The sequence below is a fragment of the Eumetopias jubatus genome, unplaced genomic scaffold, assembly GCF_037043125.1.
Source record: "Eumetopias jubatus isolate StellerSeaLion01/CBP00866 unplaced genomic scaffold, mEumJub1_p1.0 scaffold_3, whole genome shotgun sequence".
Lineage (NCBI taxonomy): Eukaryota > Metazoa > Chordata > Mammalia > Carnivora > Otariidae > Eumetopias > Eumetopias jubatus.
The window spans coordinates 72,261,848-72,285,175 of record NW_028274809.1 but is presented as its reverse complement, the minus strand read 5'-3'; the positions used below and the strand labels follow the sequence as shown (position 1 = coordinate 72,285,175).

Below are 23,328 nucleotides of genomic sequence, written 5' to 3'. Positions count from 1 at the left end.
CCTTGTGGTGCCTGTCACATTGGAGGCGCCCCATATGTACTTGATGGATGAATAGTTAAGAAGAAAAAGGATTCCACTGAACTTCATCCTCTCCTCTTCCTCTGGCAAAAGAAAATAGGAGTGTCCCTCAGCTGTCTACCTTGCTTTCTGAGATAAAGGGACCAAGAAGAAAGTTTTCTTCTGCGAGAAAGCTTGCCAAGGAGAGGTGGGTTCCCAGAAAGCTCGGTGACAAGCCCTGTTGCTGCTCAGCAATGCCCTTAGGGGGCCCCACCCCCTGAGCATATAAAGCCAGGCTGCACCGGGGCAGCAGGTGCTGGTACTCAGCCTCCAGAGCATCGTCCTGGCCTTGGCACCGGCGCTGGCACGCGCTATGGCAAATGAAGTGCAAGTCCTGCTCTCCCCGCTGAAAGGGGGGCATCCTCCTGCAGGTAGGCTACCCATCTGCCCTCTGCCGTCCTGCAGAGCGCCCTGGTCTCCCTGCAGCCACTGCTCTTCTTTCCATCAATGCCTGCTACGGGGGCACCCCAGCAGAGCCAGGGTTCTCAACGTCCCCTGTTGCTTTAACTTCCCACCGCCTGATGGCCTCCTATGTCTTAGAACTCTCTGGGCTTGTGAATAAACCCCCTGAGGATTTGTCAAGCCCCAGTTGAATTAAAGCCTCATTACAGATGAAGGTGTAAGGGATTCAGAGCTTGTGAAAAGGGATAGCTAAGGTTGGACCTTCCCTCCCAGGCTGTAGGTGAGCAGCGACACCCCACAGGAAGAAGATTTACTGCCATGGCAACCTTCTTCCCAAGACGTGCCAGCTCGAAGACCCAGTCACCCCAAGCTGACTGTGCACCCTCTGACTTTGGACCCAGGCAAACCCACTTCCGCACAGAGGACAATTTTATTTTTCTCTTTCTTCTCAGGCTTTGGGGTTGGGCGAGGTTAATCCAGAATGTAGTTTGCCTTGTCATCAAACAAACGGGCACTTTTTAATACGGACCCAAGCCCTGGAGGGGGCTGACTGGGAAAGGTAGCAATCAAGGTGTTTTGCAAAGTATCCACAGTTTTCTCTCACTCTTTTTTTTTTTAACTTATGCTCTCTGAAATACGGAAATTAGTTTTATTGTATTTAACCATATGTTCATATAGATTGGCTGAGGCGTGCAGGACTATTTTTAGTCAGTTTTATGTTCTTTCAACTGCCTTCCTTCTTTTTTTCCTTAAGAAACATCTCAAAATCTCAACCACTTTGTCCTTGCCTTTCTCCATTGACAAAATTTATTTATTGGCATAATGCTTTGGCACCTCTAAGCCGAGCTTATTTCAGTCATCTTTGCTGCAGAGGATGGTGGCAGCTATACCCTTCAGAAAGCTTCAAAAACTGACACAGAGGTTCGATGACTTTCTGGTGGGCTGCCCACCTGAAAAGAATCCGAATTTTACTACTAATTCTGAGCTTCAAGTTCTGGGCACCATGCCCTGGTTTCTTGTGGCAGACTCCTGACATTTTATACTTAAAATTGGATTTAGCAATAGTTAACATTATCTATATCTAAGGTTAATGATGCTGGGGGCACCTGGTGGCTCAGTCATTTGAGCGTCACATTCCTGATTTCGGCTTAGGTCATGATCTCAGGGTTGTGAGATCCAACCCCACATCAGGCTGTGCACTGGGTGTGGAGTGTGCTTGGGATTCTCTCTCCCTCTGCCCCTCCCCACCTCTCTAAAAAATTAATAAATAAAATAAAATAAATTTTAAAAAGTTAATGATGCTAACTAATGGTCAGGAAATATACATGCAAATTATCAGAAGAGACATTCATAATAGAGAGAAAAAAAGAACACATTGTCTTCCCACCACTTCTACCCGAATCTTTCATGAAATGGGTAAGCTAAAACCTGATTTGCTAAATTACATTTATGCACAAAGAACACAGAGATAAACTTAACCAAATGAAAGTTTGAATGAAACCACCAGGAACTTTCTGTCCCACCACTAATGATTGCTAATTACTCTGTGTACATAGCACACCATGACTCCATCAAGCATGTCATAATGCCTCTGGCGTGACAATTAATTATTATGAACTGTGACACTACAGATAAGAGGTTTGGGATAATTAGAATGGAGATGAAGGCAGACTTTTGCCTCCCCACTGAGAGCAAGGGAACAAAGAAACCTCATCCTTCAGCTTGTCTTGCTACATATTTTAAGTCTGAACCAGTTTGCTATGGTACAAAATTTTATTTATGGAACAAAAATAATTCATTGCCAAAACACCACTAAATTCTTCACTGATTTTTATAAGCAATATAGAGATCCCTGAAAGTGGGCAGCAGGTGTGATATGGCGGGAAGGTTCTGACACCGCATTTGGAATCGGGCAGAGCCTTGGCTTAACCTCTGCCTTCATTCCACACCTCTGGCCTCAGAATCCTCATCTTTAAAGCAGCGGCTAATAAATAGCATCGATATTATATGGTTGTTAAGACAATTAAAGGAGAAACCCCATGTAAAGCACCTGGCGCATGAATGTTAGTCCCCTTAAAATGCAGGTCTAGTGAAACACACGGCTGGCAGAAGGAATGATTCTCCCTGATCGATCGCAAGATGATCGATCACAAGACAAGTTTTCTTGTCCATTTCTTGTCCTGATGTTCGAGGGCTGCATGAGGCCCGGCCGCGGCAGTCAGAACAGAAAGGAATGGAAGGAAATGGACCAGATACATGTGCCTGCCTCATCATAGTTAAAAATGAAACCTCTCAGAAACCAACCAGCTGTAACTCCGTCCCACCTACGTGTGGAGTGCTTAGCCATGTTTCTTTCATGTATGTTTATATAGTATACATCTCAATTTGGTTAGCCCTGGTTATAATTTGTGCTGGGAAAAAGACTATATTAAACATGAGGTGGTCAAGGCGCTAGTCAGCTTAGCTTTGGATTTTCTGCTTTTTTGATTTGCCTCGCTCTCAGTTTTAGAAGAACCCCATTATATGAACGGCCAATGTGTGAGTGGAAGGTGATAGGAGGAAGCCAAGTACATGAGGAACTAGAAAGGGCAGGAGTTCCTGAGTTTTTCTGTATTTCTTGCAGGTTGTAATTGGGTTTAAGTCAAATGAATCAGAGCCATCAGAGGGGTCACTGTGGAAGGAACCCCCAGAGAATCAGTTTTCTGCCTCGCTAATGAGAGAGGGAAGTTTGGAGACATGCCCAAGTGTGAATCAAATACAGAAAAGGAGAGGGAAACCATAGCTACCTAAGGGCCAGGATCATTTGAAATAGAACAAACACCGAAGGCTTCCTTCTCTCAACTCCAGTCTGCTCAAGTCAATGTATGGGGGTTGATCTGTGAGGCTCGAGGAGAGGTTGTGAGACCCACTCCCCCACATATCACGGGGACAAGGGTTTGGATGACGGCAAGACCAGCTGCTTTCCTAGACACGGCAGCAGCCCTGTAGACAGCGATGCGCCATCATCCTTGTTTCACAGAAGAGCAAACTAAAAGTCAGCAAGGTTGAGGGACTTGCCCAAAGCCACACCGCTAGTGGGGGCCATGGGGCTGAGATCTGAAAATAAAGTGGGCCCCATGCCAAAGCTCTCCTGCTCTAGAGCCCTCTCTCTTTACTTCACCACCTTTTCCTGACTTTCCTTTTGGGTCTTGATTGACATCTTAAAATGGGCTGACAAACTGACTATAAGTGCAAAGTGAATGTTTTGCGAACATCTAACTTCTTAGTTAAAATCTTCAAATATAACAGCTCAGTCACAAGGCAGAGTGTGCACAAACCTTTGTGTTATTCAGCTTTTCCCCTCCATTTTCCACTGATTAGTGAAGGAAAAAAGCTTACTTTGCGGGCATATGTGTGTTTATCTCGACTATCCTCTATCAAAAATTGTTGTCTGGAAAATCTTAACTGGAAAATTATCATATAGCATCCTTAACTCAAGGGCCTATTTTTGCAAAGTTATACACTACAAAAGCAGCCACAAGAGTATAATGCTTACTCAGAGATAGGAAAGCAAAGGTTCATTTTCCCCACATAAATTTAGATTTTTCTAATGAAACTATCCAGAAGGGCATCTCTCTCTTTTACATTTTTTATCTCTAGTTCATTTTGCTTAAAGTCTTTTTTTTTTTAAGATTTTTTATTTATTTATTTGACAGAGAGAGAGAGACAGCATGAGAGGGAACACAAGCAAGGGCAGAGGGAGAGGGAGAAGCGGGCTTCCCAGTAAGCAGGGAGCCCGATGTGGGGCTCGATCCCAGGACCCTGAGATCATGACCTGAGCCGAAGGCAGACGCTTAACGACTGAGCCACCCAGGCGCCCCCATTTTGCTTAAAGTCTTATCCTTATGTATTTGTACTCAAAGAACTGTTAAAATGTTAAATCAGTTCATATTTTACCTTGCCCAATTCCGACTGGTCCTTCTACAGAAGTTCAAAAGGCAATATAGTCCCAAACATGGAATTGTGTAAATTATTACAACTTTAAGTAAACTAAGTTAGATACAGTGAAACTTTGAAGAGTTCTCATGAGTCGGACCTATCTGGTCTATCGAACATGGGCAAGTATCTGATTGTGTTGGATTGTAAATATTTATTTACAATGGTTTATCTTGATTCTGGGAGACAAGTGTGACTAGTGTTCCCAGCAAAGCTTTGAAGATGACCCTCCCACAAACTGGTTCCATCTAGTTCAGTCACACCAAGTAGTGAGAGCCTTAATCTATATCTTAGTATTAGCCATGTAGAGTATGGGGATATTCTCTTCTGTGTCTTTCTACTGTACATGGCTGACCAAGCAAATTACCCACCAGAACAAGTTTGATACAAGAACTGTGCTCTGGAAATCCAAGGTGTGTGTGGTTTACTTATGCTTCCTAAATCACTGACTTAGAGCACAGAGCCCCATCACAGAGAGGATTCAAAGACTCCTGGATGAAAGTAGGAATCTTCTAGGAGGACTTTTAATTTCCCTTCAAATGTCTCTGTTTTATTGTTCTTAAGAACATTCCTAAGAATGCATTCTTAAATTTCTTTTGGCATTTACTTTTCTGTTAAGTGCCTTATATTCTTTCCAAACTCCCTCCAAAGGGAGGAAAGTGATTTTATTTTGGAGGAAAAGACTTAAGAATAAAGATCACCTAGTTCAACTTCCGGCAAATTCCCCCAAAGCCTTCTGAGATGTTCATGGCAGGTGGACTCCTTTTCTTTAACAGAGAGCCAAGGGACGTACTCTTGTACTAGGCAACCTACTTCCCTTTGAATAATACAATCTAGCCAGGCTAGTAGCCAGGCTCTGCCTTTCTGGAACATTCATTCTTTGGCTTCAGTCTCTCCTCTGGAACAACATCAAATAAATACGAGTAATAACAATTACTGTGAACCAGGTGCTTGTGTCACCTCTATTGTCAAGAGCAACCTCAACAATTAGTATTATTGAAGGATGCAGAAACTGAGTCTTAGAGAGGTTTAAGTAACCTGCTCAAGGTCCCAGAGCTCAGTAGGGGTAGAGCTATCTGACCCTACATAAAATTTCCTCACCAGGAGGGGCACCTGGGTGGCTCAGTCAGGTAAGCATTTGACTCTTGATCTCAGCTCAGGTCTTGATCTCAGGGTGGGGAGTTTGAGCCCCACGTTGGGCCCCACACCTGGAGCCTACTTAAAAAAAAAAAATTTCCTCACTAGAAAATCATTCCTCCTCCACATGATAGCCCCTCAGATCTTTGAAGATGGCACCTACACTCTCTTGAGGCTATCTTCTTCAGAAGTGATCTTTCCAGGCTCCCTTGTTCCTCCTGTGACATGGCTTCCTTCCTCACACTGGTCCCTCTCCTCTTGACTTCTCTAGGTTGTCAAGGTCTTTGCAAATCAGTAGCATAGAACTCAACATTCCAAAGGCATCTCATTTTTAACTATTGCTTATTTTAACCATTAACAAGTTTGCTTCTATAGTTGGTGATAATAATCAGTCCAGGTAGAAGAAAATATGTAGGAACAATAGCATCAAGGAAAACACAAGGAATATTAATAAGAAAATAATTACAGAACTCCGTATTTCAAAAGCACTTGTCACAAGGAGAAAGAAAAACACAGTTGGGAGGAGTACTGAAGGCCCAAGCTCTAGACCTCCTGTTTGGCTCGTCTCAGCGCGAGAGAAACAGCAGTGCTGTGAACACCAACCCCCTCACACAGAGGCACACCCTCCTCAGTCTTCCTGGGAATGCCGTCCCTTGGTTTATTTCACATCTATATTCCATGGCTGTTCAGAAGATGTTTTCTCATCATTTGATTTCTGTTGCTGATTACTTTGTATGCCTTTTTCTCATATAATGTGTGTCTCTCTCTGTGTGTGCATGAATTTAAAGCAGACCATGTGTAAAAATAGCATTCTTTTCCTAGACTGCATCTAATAATACAAAATTCTAATGAGAAGCTTTTATAGTCAATGAAAAAACAACTGGGTGATTCAAAATGACCAAGTGGAGTTTATTCCTTGAATGCAAGAATGGTTTGATAGTAAGATATCCATTAATCTATCTTTATAGATTAGTATCTGTTAATACAAGTAACCACACGAAGGACAAAAAGCATGGATCATATCTATGAATGCTAAAAAGGCATTTGTAATTTTGAAGACCAGTGAAATAGTAATAGAAGAACATTTCCTTAATATGAAAAAAAATATAAATATATATAATATTTGCATATGTATCTGTATGTGTGTATCCATCTAAGTACACATCATACTTAATGGGAAAATACTAAAAGCCATCTCTTAAAAATTAGTATAATGAACATGTCAACCATCACAACTATTTAACATTATTCTACAGGAAGTAGTACTATTATTTTTTAAAGGTTATATAATTTTTTTACCTGAAAAACCTAAACGAATCAACAAAAAAACTATTACAAACAATAAGAACTCAATAAGGTCTGGTTATAAAATCAATGATATAAGAACAACAATCTGTCAGAGTTAGAATTGAAGAATTGACCCCATTTATAACAGCAACAGCAACAAGCAAGATAAAATGCTTAAGGAATAAACCTAACAATAAATGTGTAAGATTTATGCGAACTAGTTACTGAGGGACCCAAAAGAAGATGTAAGCAATGGAAAAGCATACCATGTTCTTGAATAGAGAGTAACCAGGAATATAAACATACGAATTTTCCCTTTAAATAAAAATCTATAAATTTAAAGCAAGGCCATTAAAAAAATACCAGCAGGACTTTTTGTGAAAGAATTGACAAACCAATTTTAATGTTCATATGGAAAAATAAGTTAGAATATTCTGCTAGTAAAATTCTGCAAAGGAAACAGCAAAAAAGGACTCTCTATCAAACATTGAAATGTAATGCTACATTGTGTGTCAACTGTTCTTTAATAAACATATATACATATATATGTACATACTGCTACATTCATTAAAATAGAGTTGCAAGGGCATGTAAATGGACAGAGAGATTAATAGAACAGAGTAGAAGTCAAATAGAAAAAAATGGACAAAAGAAATTGAGCAGTTCATAAAAACAAAATAGAAATGCCTTCTAAAACAAAGAAACAGGGGCGCCTGGGTGGCTCAGTTGTTAAGCATCTGCCTTCGGCTCAGGTCATGGTCCCAGGCTCCTGGGATCCAGCCCCGCATCAGGCTCCCTGCTCGGCGGGAAGCCTGCTTCTCCCTCTCCCACTCCCCCTGCTTGTGTTCCCTCTCCCACTGTCTCTCTCTCTGTCAAATAAATAAATAAAATCTTTAAAAAAAAATAAAACACAGAAACAAGCTCAACCTTTAGTAAAATAGAAGATATGCAAATTAAAACAAGTTATCTTTTTTTTTTAACTTACTGGTCAAGAAAACCAAACATTTTCCAGCTCCCATTGTTGCCAAAAGTAGGGGAAAACAATCACTGTCATCATTATTCGTGAGGTTGTAACTGGTACAGCCTCTGGGAAAGACAATTTGGCAAGATGTAACAAAATTCCAAATGCGCATACCCTTAAGAACTAACAAGATCACTTGTAGGAATTTATCCCACGGGTATACTTGCACTTGTGCAAAATTATGCATATAAAAGGATATTTGTTGCAGCATTGTCTGTGACATCAATGAATTAGAAACATCTGAAATGTCCAACATTTGGGAATTGGTTAATAAATACAGAACGTTCACATAATGAAATTTTAAAGCAGATGTGAAAAAGAACAACCCATTTCTCCATTTATAGATAGATAGGGAATTTACTCCAAAATTTATGATTGAATGAAAAATATAAACAAACAAGATGTAGAACAATGTGTATCTTACGCTGTCATTTAAACAAGAGTAATATGTAGAATATCTGTGGACGAACACACAGGACACATCTAACATTAGCAGTATCTAGGGAGATGAACTAGGGGCTGGAAATGATGGTGGGAGGGAGACTGCAGACCCTTTCATGCTTTTTTGAATTATGTGCCTTATGCATGTTTCACAAAATCAACAAACTACGTAATAATTTTTAAAGAACAATGATAAAGTCAAATTCCTAAGCGCATCAAGAAATAGAATAGGTTTTCCTTACTTTTCATTTTATTGGAGCTAGTTTTAGAATTTGCCAATCTGACATTTCCATAAAAAGAATTAACAGGTTCAAACAAATCAATGTCCATTTAGCTTTTTCTCATTTGACCTCGTCAGATTTTAGATGTGCAGATTTCCTGGGAACAGAAAGAAGTATTTGCTTTGACTTGCAATCTGAAATGGGTTGTTCCTTTTCAAAAGTTGATTTCATCTGACACTGTTAAACACTTGAATAGCTGTTAGGTCATCTGTAGCCTAATTAACACTAATTGATCTCCTGAATGGCAGGATTATTAATGTAGTTTAATTACTCATTAGAACATCTGAGCTTGGCCAACGTCCAGAGGTTTGGGGTCTGGGATGGAAGGTGGGGTTCTGGTGGGATCAGAGGCATCGCTCTTGAATTAAATGCTTGTTACCACCGCATGCCCTGACTTTTGGCTCATCTCTTGGAATCTGCTTTTGAATGCTTTAGTTGAAAAGAAAAAAAAAAATGCAAGCCTTGCACAAACTTTAATCTTGTGGGAAAACAAGAGGGTCACATTGTGATTGTCTGTTGCTATCATAAAAAGCATAATTGGTTTGATAACAAGAAAAAATGTTTTTCAGTGAAATGCCTAAGGGAGTATGTTGCTATTCTCCTCCCAAACCAAAGGTGTAAACCTCTGCTGCTTTTTTTAGCCTCAGTTCCTGCTCTCTGAACATAAACAAGCAGACCTCAGCCTTTCTCCCCTTTCCCATCTTGTCGGCATGAGACAATATTTTTTTTCTTCTATTCAGTTCAAGGTAACGTTTTATTGTGTTGTTTTAGATAAAAGTTTAGGTCTTCAAAAAGTAAGTTCTAAAATTCTTTTCAAATCTAAATTCAGACCTTGAATAACAAAAGCAAACCTACTCCTTTTATTCTAACCACGACTCCTGTGTTGATGCTTATTTGTTTATAGTAAAGGCTGGAGGAATGCGAATTTCTAAAAAACAAGAAATTGGCGTCCTGGAGAGACATACCAAAAAAACAGGATTAGAGAAAACAAGGTAAGGAATACCTAATTTCTTCGTCTTCATCACCTCAAGGACTTTTGAGTGACTGCTTCTGGAAGTCAGAGGCCTCCCTGCATTTTAGGACAAACCAAGGCTCCCTAGGCCTTTGCTGAGCAGGGTTAGAGGCAGCCAGCTGAGGAGTGGTGACAGGGGCTAAAGATGAAAGGCACATTCAGGTGAAAGGTGGCTACCTTCTAGAAGACTCTCTCTCTGGGCCCCCTCACTACTCACATCCTCCTCTTCTCTGCAGCCAGCCCAGCTGCCTTGTACTTAAAAAGCACAATCCTGAGTGCATCCAAACCGGACTCATATTCCTTGATCCTATTATCACATTAGCTTTTAATGTCCCTAGGCTGGCCCTGTTTTCATAATATGCTTTCTATCACAAATATCACAAATCTTCTGAATTAACAATAAATATTTTGGGGGGGGCGTTATTTTAAATCCATCACTCAATTATTTAGAAAATAATGGCCACTATATTTGGCATAGCCAGAAGGCACAGAGACACTGAAGTTGGTTCCTCCCCGCTCCTTCCGCTGTAACCTTGACAAAAGACACCATTCCCCGCACTCAGCAGAGAACTGTGGGCTGGGCAGGTGCACAAATGGCCCAACCAGTGGACTGTGGTTAAGGAAAATGACCGTGTTTGAAAAGAAAGAAACGTGCAAAACTGGCTCCTCCAAGGACGTAATGGGGGCGCTTCAGAGACCATTTCCACAGATGAGTTGAAGAGAGATTCAAACGGAGTCAATTAGAGGACGTTCAGGGATGCATCCTTAAGATGTATAATAGTCTCAGAAACGGAATGCAGAAGGAAATAGACTATGGAATTTCTCTGGCTCTTTCACATGAAATTATATCAAAATCTCTTTTAAATGTTTCTTCCCAGTTTCTGGGAAGGGAATTTTCTGAGGATTTTTTCCACTGTAAAATGAAATGCTCATTTGCCCCATTACCAGTATGTTTTTGTTTCTTCTGATATCAGAAAATAACTGTCACATAATGAAAGCTAAGGCTGTAAATCCTCAATGGCGGGGGTCACATATCATTTATCTTCTGAACCAACCTCTAGGACAGTTCTTAGAATAGAGAAAGCACTTGAAATGACACCAGACTGTTGTTGAATTGCAGGCTGGTTTGATGCTCTTACTAAAACCTAACCAAGCCTAAGCCCTGTTTATGGTGACCCTGGTTAACATGCCTGGGCCAGGGGCTTGGGAACTAAAAAGTCTTGGCTTGGAAATGACATCCAGTTGGCAGCCAGTGGACAGGGCAGTCATTGCTCTGCACCTCAGGAAACGGGGACTTACTTAACTATGAATTCTGACATCAGCCGAGCACTGTAGGAAGAGTTGACCAGAGAGTAATAAAGTGGAGATTGGAACCCTTTTTAAAAACTCAATTGTTTTCTAATAGTTATTAAAAAATGAGAAGGGGGGGCCTGGGTGGCTCCATTGGTTAAGTGACTGCCTTCCGCTCAGGTCATGATACTGGAGTCCCAAGATTTGAGTCCCGCATCGGGCTCCCTGCTCAGCGGGGAGCCTGCTTCTCCCTCTGACCCTCTCCCCTCTCACGCTCTCTCTCTCTCAAATAAATAGATAAAATCTTAAAACAAATGAGAATGGGACCACTGAGGAACATAAACAGCAAGAAATAACTCCCTCTCTCTCTTGCCCTATTCACCAGCAACAATTACAGGTTTTTGGGGCCTGATGTGTGTAGGATTTGGGGGCCACTTTTTTTTTTTTAAGATTTTATTTACTTGACAGAGAGAGACACAGCAAGAGCAGGAAAACAAGCAAGGGGAGTGGGAGAGGGAGAAGGAGGCTTCCCGCTGAGCAAGGAGCCTGATGTGGGGCTTGATTCCAGGACCCTGGGATCATGACCTGAGCCAAAGGCAGACGCTTAACAACTGAGCCACCCAGGCGCCCCATGGGGGCCACTTTAAAGAAAAATAGTAAAACATTACAGATATGAAAGGGTTCGCCACCGGCCTGACTAGGAAGGAGCTGGTGCAGGGGGAGGGCCCTGAAGCTGAAACTTCATTTGCTCCACCCTCAATTCACCTCAGCTGTTGACATTCCTCTGCTTGAGGAATTGCTTGCAGGAGATATGAGGGCCTCATTTTCATGGACAAATATCCCTCCTGACATCTTGGAGAATGGCTTTTGCAAAATGTATCAGAGGAAATAAATTTCTAAGTATCATCAGTCTATGTCCATTTCCTAATAACTTCCACTCACCAACGCCAACCATCCAGAAAAAAAAAAATGCCAAGAGCAAAGTTTCCATCAAGAAATTGTACAAGCAGGCTCAGCCCTGATTGATGCTCTCCTACAAAATACATTGGCCTGAGAAAAAGAAGCCAAACACAAAAGAGTCCATGCTTTGTGATTCATTTTATGAAGTACAGAAACAGTCAAAACTAATCTGCAGGGCTCTAAGTCAGGGTAGTGGTTATCCTTGGGGGCAGCTGATTTGACTAGTTATGAAGAGTCACCAAGCTATATACTCCAATGAAAAGATGAAATAAAAATACACCAGTAATAATAATTTGGCCTACAAAGATTTTTGTAGCACATGGGCACACAGAAGCAGAATTTTTTTTTCTTCTGGATACTGCCAAGCAGAGTAAAAGCTTAAAGGCCAAGTAGATAGTCCGTCCTATCAATCATTTAGCCTCCCTAGTAGGAAAGTTTTCCGGTCCTATATGAAATTTTGTTTCATCTTTTTTTTTAAGATTTTATTTATTTATTTGACAGAGAGAGCAAGAGAGGGCACACAAGCAGGGGGACTGGGAGAGGGAGAAGCAGGCTTCCCGCCGAGCAGGGCGCCTGATGCGGGGCTCGATCCCAGGACCCTGGAATCATGACCTGAGCCGAAGGCAGACGCTTAACGACTGAGCCACCCAGGTGCCCCATCTTACAGTACCATTGCAAGTGTTGCCAATATGAAATTTTCTTTCATTTTTACAGTACCATTGCAAGTGTTGCCAAACTGCAGGCGATGGATGCTCTGAATGACACACTGGAGAAGGTGAGTGGGGGTGTGGGTGAGGCCCCTCACGGGAAGCTCCGAGTCAGTATTTATGCAACGCGTCAGGCTGCATGGGTGAACGAGCACTGAGCACTGAGCTTTTATCCAACTGAGAGATTTGCCATCTTGTGAAAGACTCTGCCCTCAGTCCAAGGAACACAAAGAAGTTTTGGTGAGAAGAGCTGTTTCTCCCAGATTCCTAGTGTCTATTCAATAAATCATTTCAAAAATAAGATAGAAAACAAGGCAAGAATCCTGACACCAAACTGGCAGAGTTGTACTTTGCCATCCCAAATATTCCTCAGAAACACTGGCATGTTTTTTAGAAAAAAAGCAGCCTATGTATTGGGAATTCAGCCGTGTGGGGCCTTCCTCCCCACCACTGCATACCCACAAGGCAATATTTGATTTGAGGTGAAGGTTGGGGGGTGGAGGGTTGCACAGGTTAGGGCTGGAGGAGCACTAGGCACTGGCTGAGTTTATTTCTCTATCTTGTATTTCTTCTGAGTAGCTCCGGAAACTCAGAAAACTCTTACCAGATCGACAGTGGTTTGGTTTTGGATTTACTAGTTTGTTTTTAAATTTTGTAGGTAAACTAAGTGAGGGTCCTTATTCTATTTCTAGGGGGCAGATAATTTGCATTGAAAGCAACAAATAACCACTCTTTCTGCTGCTCTCACGTTAATTGAAGGGACAGGACTGTGCATAATTTACAGAAGGAAGACTAGCTGTCACTGCCAAAATCAGGGGTCTGGAAAGATGGGAGCAGAAACTGAGCAGCTAGACCTCTAGGGGCCTCCATGTGGTAGCGGCTTCTCCACTTACTATTGGTAGGACCTTGAACAAATTACTTCTATTGTGCCTTAGGTAAGTTATTTGTAAAATGGAGATAAGGAAGGGCACCTGGGTGGCTCAGTCGGTTAAGTGTCTGACTCTTGATCTCAGCTCAGGTTTTGATCTCAGGGTCTTGATCTCAGGGTCATGGAGTTCAAGCCCTGTGTCGGGCTGCATGTCCAGCATGGAGCCTACTTTGAAAAAAAAAAATGGAGATACAGAAGACTTTCAGGGTTGCTGTGTGGAATGAGTGAGTTTGTACATATGAAGCTCTTAGAACAGTGCCTGGCACAGAGTAACCTGTTTGCACTCTGCTTAGTAGCAGTGAAATAAGCAGGCGTGTCCTAAGTCCATGGGATGTAACCAGGCAGATGGTACTAGACAAATCTTTTTTTTTTTTTAAGTCATCTCCATGTGCAACATGCCGCTGAAACTCACCACCTCAAAATCAAGAGTCGCATGCCTTATTGACTGAGCCAGCCAGGTGCCCCAGTACAAGGCAAGATCTTGATTATAGGCTATAACTACAAAGCCTTCTAGTGTGGGGGGCTTGGTTCTCCCACAAATAGATTTGAGCTGAGGTCATAAACAACTCTTTGCCTTCCTGGCTTTAGAAGAAGGGCTGGGATGAATGTGCCAGAGCAACACAGCCTGCCAGCTTCTGCATCCCACGTCCTCTTGCACCTGCCCACCAAATGCCGCTTCTGCGGGGGCCACAGACTGTGCACAGTTGTAAATGGAACTGGAGGGATTAGACACATTCCTCTAGGATATATGTTAACCCAAAATAAAATGTTTAAAGAAAGTGGTCAGTAGAGGTTGATTATGCTATACATCAGTTACCGTGCCAGAGTCTACACTGTTTTTTATAGACATATATGCTTATGTCTTGACATAGAGGAGTTCTTTTCCATTCAGTTAAAAATATCACTTCCTTATTCCACAGATTAAAAGAAAAACCAAAAACAATAACAACAAGTTGTATTTTAAACTACAAGAAAACATTGAGATGGTGTGTTGTTAAAATATTTTTAACAGCCACTCTACCTGTATAAAAAAACAAACAACTTTAACACTTAGTTCAAAGTGTACTGTAGTAGGACTGTGGCTAAGAGTGCATAGTTTACTGGTTAGCACAGGGCTGATATCAGACATCAGTTGTGTCTCCTGCTGGCTCTGTCAATGAGATTTCTTCCCTTTTCTATGCTTCTGTTTCCTCATCTGTAAATGGGAATGTGGCTAATAGTATCCACTTCACAAAAATGTGAGAATAAAACGAAGTTATATAATATATGCAAAGTACTTGGCAGAGCCGGGTACAATTAGCTCTCATGAGTGTTAGCTTCTATTCCCAGGTGGGTATCCTATAGGACAACACTCAGAAGCCGAAGCAAAGGATAAGAGGCCAACAACAAAATCAAGTCCCAAGATCACCATGTATGACTATCTTGAATATGGTAATTGGTGGGAATCCATGTGTCTTCTTACCACTAAGAAAAATCGTCCCTGAATTCATATTTCAACCTGAAGCATAATAAGATTTTTTTTTTTAAGAGAGAGAGAGCGCACAGTGTGAGAGGGAAGGAGGGAGGTACAGAAGGAGAGAGAGAGAATCTTAAGCAGATCCCGCGCTAAACTAGGGCTTGATCTCTGAACCCTGAAATCAAGAGTCGGACGCTTAACCCACTGAGCCACCCAGGAGCCTCTAAGATTTTATAGTAAAAGTCAACTTGGGGTGGAAAGACCAATGCCTTTAAAAAAATAGATCTGTTGAGATCAGCGGTTGTCAGGAGCTGGGGGTGAGAGGAGGGGTTAACCACAAAGGGACAGGGGGGAATTTGGGGGGTTGAGGGTTCTGTCTTTTGATTTTGGTCACAAACTGTATGTACTTGTGAAAACTCATGGAACTGTACCATAAAAAGGGTATGTTTTGCTGTAGATAAATTATACCGTAATTTTTTAAGTGAAAAAATGCATAAACTATATTGCCTCATACAAAAAAATTAAGATATATAAAAGATAGAGAAATGTAAATAGAGATATCTGCTGATGGATTTTCACCAGCATAACCATTGCCCCCACAATATATATCGTCATGAAGACCTAAAAATATACAATTGGCCAGAAGAAATACAGTAGCAGAAATGAGGTTTGGGGTGCCTGGGTGGCTCAGTCGTTAAGCGTCTGACTTCGGCTCAAGTCCTGCATCGGGCTCCCTGCTCGGCAGGAAGCCTGCTTCTCCCTCTCCCACTCCCCCTGCTTGTGTTCCCTCTCTCCCTGTGTCTCTCTGTCAAATAAATAAATAAAATCTTAAAAAAAAAAAAAAGAAATGAGGTTTATATCCTCTGCATTTAGTAACATTCATACATGACCTCAGCTAGAATTATGTCTGGTTCCAAGAACCCATGTTAATTCTCATACCAAAGCAAGAACTTAAGAGTCTAAGGCAGTGGGGCGCCTGGGTGGCTCAGTGAGTTAAGCGTCCAACTCTTGATTTCAGCTCAGGTCATGGTCTCAGGGTTGTGAGATCGAGACCTGTATCACCTCCACGCTGAGCATGGAGCCTGCTTGGGATTCTCTCTCTCCCTCCCCCTCTGCCCCCAGCCCCACGCATATGTGTGCACTCTCTGTCTCTCTCTAAAAAAAAAAAAAAGTCTAAGGCAGTAAGAGGACAGTCCTATTCATAGGATCTCATCAACCACTTAAACATGGCAAGAGATTTCTATCCATATGTTACTCCTCTCTGGATACCCTACTTTATTTTTTTGTAAAAGATTTTATTTATTTGTCAGAGAGAGAGAGAGCACAAGCAGAAGGAACTGCAGGCAGAGGGAAAAGCAGGCTCCCCGCTGAGCAGGGAGCCTGATGCGGGGCTCAATCCTAGGATCCCGGGATCATGACCTGAGCCGAAGGCAGCAGCTTAACCGACTGAGCCACACAGGCGCTCCTGGATACCCTACTTTAAAATCAACCTAGGGTTTGAGATTTGGGAGATTGAAAAACAATCTCCCAAAGCTTGTAATTGTATGAATCTAAATGGGAAGCAACCTGAAATTTTCCTTTCCCACTATTTCCCCCAACTCCTCCCTGCACACAGAACTCTCTCCCTCTACCTTTTTCCTTCCCTCCTTACCTCTCCAGTCAGCCCTTCCTGTCTCTCCCAGCCCTGCTTAATGAGAGAAATCATGTTGCCTGGTGACAGGCCATATAACCTGGTATTCCTGCAGAAAAAGGTTTATGTAACCCCAAAATTCCCTCGGCTAAAAATCTGGGAGAACTGGTCTCAGACCAAGTTCCACCAACTCCTTCAAGGCTGTTTGACCTTTTAGAAGTCACGTAGCTCCTCTGAGATTTACGGTTGTTCATTTAATCTTTTTTTTTTTTTTTAAAGGCAGGGAGTGAGAGAGGATGATACTGCCAAATATAATTCTTTAGACAGTTATGGAAGTTAAATTTGGCAATAATTGTGAAGCCACTCTGAACATGAGAGTATCCAGTTGAAGCATTAGTAACAAGGTTGGGTTATGGTGTGGAGGGGGTGGGCTGTTGAAGCCTAGTTAAAGTTGGGGCACTTTTCAAGTTGCCAAATGTGTCATCACTGCAGAGTTAGTGAGATGTATGGGAAATGGGATCCTGAGGGAGCGGAAACTCTCAAAGGCATCTGCAAATCTAAAAAGGTTTCTCTTGTTCTGTAGAAGAACATCACCGTAGGAGTATCCTTGAATTTCATGGACTCGAGCTGAATGTTTTGTTTTAAGCATTTTGCTTAACGGGGTGTGGAAATCTAAGTGCCAACATTCAAGTTGGAAGTTAACACCCTGGAAAGATGAATGGAAGAGCTCCCAGTCTGCGAATACTACCTCACTTCGGGCTCTAAACCAAAACCTGCCACTGATTTCCTTGCGTCTAGAGTTTCTTTCCCAGCTCCAATCATAACGAGTTTTATTATACTTCTTTTGCTTTTTTCTCTGAAACGAAAACTATAGGTTCTGAGGTCACAGCTACCCAAGATGAAGGTAGATTCTCCACGTGGCAGTTTCTATTGATCTGCTTTTCAAGTTCAGTATGTTGCCCCTTATGTGATGGAGTCACAGCAAGACAGAAATCCTTATACACACACTGGCCTTGAATTCTTTCTCTTGTGGGGTTACCTGAGATTCTCTTATCCTAATGAATCAGACAAGAAACACCTTTCTTTTTTACAAACCCTGTCATTTTATAAAGACTAATGATGAGAAATCCAAAGCTTCACCAAAGCTCAGATGCCAGCCTGAAGCTTCGTTGGAGGTTGTACTCTGGAAAGCTATTCCTACTTATTTCTGGTTCCAGCTTGAAAATACAATCTTCTTATCACCACTGATACAAAATCTATAGCAAAGAATTAGGGCATTTCGAGGTTGACCATTTTACTGATAGTTTCTTTTTTTTAAGATTTTATTTATTTATTTGACAGAGAGAAACACAGTGAGAGAGGGAACACAAGCAGGGGGAGTGGGAGAGGGAGAAGCAGGCTTCCCGCGGAGCAGGGAGCCCGATGCGGGGCTCGATCCCAGGACCCTGGGATCATGACCTGAGCCAAAGGCAGACGCTTAACGACTGAGCCACTCAGGAGCCCTACTGACAGTTTCAATTCTGATGGAAGACTCTTTATAGACTCTCCACCAACAACCCCCAAGTCCTTCTACATTCAGGTGTTCCCCATTGAGGGATTAGAGCATATGAGAACAAGGACTTGATTCTCTTATATATTCAAGAGTTGCTGGACAGCCCTGCTACGGGCTCCCTAAAACCTGTACATTTGTAATTTAATAATTATGGGCAGTTTCCCTAAGGCTGTTATCTTTGCCAGAATTATTTCTACTTCCTTCTCACTCGTGTTGATTTTTTTCCCCCTTAAACTTTCCCAGTTCAGTTCACAGATGGCCAACAGGCCCTACAGACAGCCTCCCATTCCTTCTGATCTCCAACAGTCCCCTCCTGAAAAGCAGTTGAGCAGAACTTTTAGGACCTCTGTTAAATGCCTTAGTAAAAATGTAGCCCCTAACCCTTGTGCATTACTGGTGGGAATGTAAAATGGTACAGCCACTATAAAAAACAATATAGCAGGGCCCCTGGGTGGCTCAGTCATTAAGCGTCTGCCTTCGGCTCAGGTCATGATCTCAGGGTCCTGGGATGGAGCGTCACATCCAGCTCCCTGCTCAGCGGGAAGCCTGCTTCTCCCTCTCCCACTCCCCCTGCTTGTGTTCCCTCTCTCGCTGTGTCTCTCTCTGTCAAATAAATAAATAAAATTAAAAAAATATTTGGCAGTTCCTTAAAAAATTAAACATAGAATTCTATGATCCAGCAATTCTACTTTTGGGTGTATACCAGTGTTTATAGCAGCATTATTCACAATAGTCAAAAGGGGGAAGCAACCCAAATGTCCATCATCATATCATCCATATGAACGGATAACAAAATGCAGTATATACACAGGCAGTGGGGTATTATTCAGCCTTCACAAGGAAGGGAATTCTGACACATATTACAACATGGGTAAGCCTTGAAGACATGATGCTAAATGAAAGAAGCCAGACACATAAGGACAAATCCCACTGGAGTCCACTTACATGCGATACCTGGAGTAGTCAGCATTCATAGAGATAGAAGGTAGAATGTGGTTGCCAGAGGCTGGAAGGTGGGAGCGGGAGTAAGGCGTTATTGTTTAAAGGGCACAGAGCTTCAGTTTGATGTGCTGAAGAAGTTCAGGAGATGAATGGTAGAGATGGTGGCAAAACAGTGTAAATGCATTTAATGCCACCAAACTGTACGCTTAAAAAAGGTTGAAATGGTAAATTTTGTCCTGTGGATTTTACCACGATTTTTTAAGAGATTAAAAAAAAATTATAGCCTCTAAAGTGCGGAGATATGCCTAGAGATGGTCAGGTCATGAGTCGGTGCCTCTGCCCCTCCTTTCCCACCCTCACCGTGGTCACTCTCACGGCCACTCTGTGGCTTGGTCTCCTCAGTGACGACTTGTCATCTGGCCCCGTCTCACCTCAGCTACTTGCCCACATTCTGTTATGTCCGAATTACTTGTTGCTTCCTTTCTCACTCCCTTCACCTTGTGCTTGACTTGAAGTAAACGGGCAGGCATCCCTCCCACCTGTAATCTCTTGTATGTGGTTTAGAGCCAACTTGAAAGAATCCATCTGTTCTAGTTGACACTAAAGACACCAGTCTGGAAGAAAACTATTGAAGTTAGTGGCCTCTTAAGTTTCCTTTTGGTTCTAATGTTAAAAGAAAAACATAACACTCTGCCCTTACCACACTCTAAAATGTCCTGTGGCCCAATGATAATTGATTTGACCAAAAAAAAAAAAAAAAAAAAAGTCACTGGCTCTTTTTTTAGATTCTAAAGCAACATTTATGACCAATACCTCAATTGTGTTTCTCCATTCCTCCTAGAACACCAGCAGAGACCATCCTTGGGTTTCATTGTGATATTACTTCTGCCTGCTCATTGTAAAAGAAAATTTTTAGAAAAATACTGACAGGCAAAGTAAAGAAGAAGAAGGGGAATTGCCCATAATCCCTCAGAGATAACCATTGTTAAAACTTCAGTGTATACTCTCCTAGTGTGTTTAATTGTTTAAGACCAAGAAGAAAGGACTTTCTGGAGTCAAGTTTCACATGAGAAGGAAGGCTGTGTGCCCGGAGCTCAGGGGTATTTGAGAAGGGATACAAGGCACATATGTTTTCCCTGGCTTAGAAGAGCCCAAACAAATCATGAACAATGTGGTGCTTGGGGTCATGTGCAGTTTATCTTCCCCTTTATTTAACTTGAGTGTCAGGGCAAGGGCATCTAAGTTCTACAATGATAAGTTAAATTCCTCATGAGCTGAGGCATCCCTTCCTTGCTGGCTAAGATAGGTGTCCTTTGGTATTTGTATCGATCGGCTTAGAAACCAAGAACTGGAATGGACCCAAAAGGTCACGGGGTCCAAATTCTTCTCCTAGGAATACTACATCTGAATTGCTTACAGCATTGAACATCTTTTCCATCTGAAGCTGTCCTTAGTGTAAATTCCATAAGATCTCTCGATTCTATATGAAATTCCTCTTATTGTCAAAATCTCAGTCTGTATTCATTGAAAGACACTTGCGCCATTTTCCTCACAGATACCTTCCATGGGGTGACTAATAAGATCTCCTGTTACCTGAAGCTACTAATCACTCCTCAGCTTTCTTTTTACCAGGCTGTTGAGACTGAACCATATGAAATTGCCAATATTGGACCATTGTTTACCTACAAAAACAGCCATTTCACACGCTTCAACGTACTAACTGACCCTAACTCTCCCCAACATCTTTCAGAGGTTCTTTATTTCTGATCTTTTGAAAATGGAGGTGTTCCTCCCCTGTGGGCTCTTCTCTGGTGTCCCCTACAGCCTCCTTAGAATATAGTGATCCATATATGCACCAGAATACTTGTTAATCTTGGAAGACTGATGAGATATAATTAAGCATTTCTACCTTTAAAAATGTCCCTTCAAATTGTACATATAAATGCATATGTATATTCTGCATATTATCTTGTGTATGATATAGTTTATGGTTTTCAAAATCGGAAGCAAGCTAATGAGAGAAACCTGGATGAATGCATACCCGTGTGAGTCCAGAGTTGGAGATGGTATGGGAAAAAGACATATGAAAGAAGTAACCAGAACTGTGAAGTTCTCCTGACCAACTGTGTTGCTTTCTGCTACTCTAATACTGCATGACCAAAAAGATCCAATACGCTTATTTTTTCTTTCCTTCTCACCTTTAGCTCAGCCATAAATTTCCAGCAGTAATGCACCTGGCACATCAAAAACCCAGACCTGCCCTGGAGAAGGTCACTCCACTGAAAAGGATCTACATTATTCAGCAGCCTCGAAAATGTTAAGCTGGAATGTAAAACACAGCCATCTGGCCAACTGCCGCAAACATCAGACAGCTTAGCGAAAAGGACCAAAATTTTCCATAGGCCCAGTGTACTTGCTTGGTAAATAAAACAGCTTTTGTATCTTCTCTTTTGACTTTAGATAATAAAGCATCCAAATTTATAAATCCAGTGCCTTCCTGGGCCTCATTTTGGTCCAGGTCAGGATCCCACTGATATTTACATAGGTAATCCTATGGAAGAAGTGGATTGTGTGGAAGAATCCAGAATACTTGAGTATTCCACTCCACCTCCCAGGATAAGCCCTCTCCTTGATGCTGACCCTGAGCTGTTCCACCCACAGTGAGTTCTTTCGGAAGGACAGAGGTGGGAGAGGAATACTCTGAGCTGTGCAAAGGTCAATACTCTATGCAAACGTGAGGAGTGATTCTTCTTGGTATGTTTGTCCTCAGACGCTCCAGCTTTTACTTGAGGTGAAAGGTCATTTCCAGCTCCCCACATAAATACGTAAGTTTGTTTTGAAAATTTGGTGAGGGAAAATGAAAAACTTAAATTTGTTACAAACATAATCTCTTCTTTAAAGCAATCGAGGATGAAAGGTAGAATTATAGTTTCAGCAACAGTTTGGCTCAGGGCCTCCCACAAAGTTCATGCTCAAGAACCTAGGGAGGTCGTGATGCTGTAGGGCATTGTGGTTAGGGTATAGATGTTGATTTTATTTTTTTATTAAAGATTTTTATTTATTTGTCAGAGAGAGAGAGCAGAAGCAGGGGGTTGGCTGACAGAGGGAGAAGCAGGCTTCCTGCAGAGCAGAGAGCCCGATGCGGGGCTGGATCCCAGGACCCTGGGATCATGACCCGAGCTGAAGGCAGACACTCAACGACTGAGCCACCCAGACATCCCTAGATGTTGATTTTAACTGGAGGTGAGGATAGGAGAGAAAGTGTTGCCAAGCTGAACCTGCTCTAGCTCTCCTACCCTCCACCACACACAGACAGACACACACACACACACACACACATACTCTCTCTCTCTCTCTCTCTCTCTTCGTATACTCACACATGAATAGCCAAGGGGATTTTCAGGTGATAGTAGGGGACAACCACATCCTTTTTCTACAAAGCTTAGCTGTCACTTATAGCTCCACCATCTGCACCTCTCCTTAATAATGTTATCCAACAGTCAGCACTTGTCTTGACCCAAAAAAAGTGGTCAGTCCTCTAGGCCATCATGTTATAGGTTGATAACCCTTGGAGTGTGACCTGGTGCCATGCCTATCTCTGGTTCCTGGAACTCCAAAAGTGCTTGGCTAAAGTCCAGTGGTCATGATGACGCATCTTGCCTCCTCCCCTGCATTGTTTGGCTCTTTTTCAGAAATAAGAAAATTGTTGGAGACAATATTGAGACTTCAGCCAGTGGCAGCATGAATCAATAAGACAGTGAGTCCTAACCACCCCACTTTGGCTTAGCTCAGTTCCCAGTCCTCTGGACCATTGTCAGAAATATTCCAGAAAGGTAAGTGTTGCAAGGCACAATTGTTCTTGTAAATGCACAGAAGTTCAAGGTCAGCCATGACTCCCCAGGGGACAGTAGCAAAATATAGAGGATGGTGGACACTAGCTGGGACACTGGACTGAGATTAGGAGACTAAGTTTCTACTTCTGACCTTTACTACTTCCTTTTTTTAAAGATTTTATTTACCTGAGACAGAGAGAAAGAGAGAGCAAGAGAGAGAGCAGGAGTGGGGGCAGCGGCAGAGGGAGAAGGAGAAGCAGACTGCCTGCTGAGCAGGGAGACCGACACAGGGCTGGATCCCAGGACCCTGGGATCATGACCTAAAACCAAAGGCAGACGCTTAAGTGACGGAGCCACCCAGGCGCCCCTGACTTTTACTAGTTCTGAAACCTTAAACAAGCCACCCAGCCTTCTGAT

The 23,328-nt window shown here is 42.2% G+C and overlaps 1 protein-coding gene across 1 annotated transcript; it reads left to right on the top strand.

Moving 5' to 3' along the window:
• Positions 1 to 370: 370 nt before the first annotated feature.
• Positions 371 to 21,399, top strand: DAPL1 (death associated protein like 1). The gene is given in 6 exon segments (XM_088022147.1): positions 371 to 428; positions 8,880 to 8,902; positions 8,904 to 8,928; positions 9,506 to 9,593; positions 12,578 to 12,638; positions 21,283 to 21,399. Coding segments are annotated over 6 exon segments (372 nt in total).
• Positions 21,400 to 23,328: the final 1,929 nt, after the last annotated feature.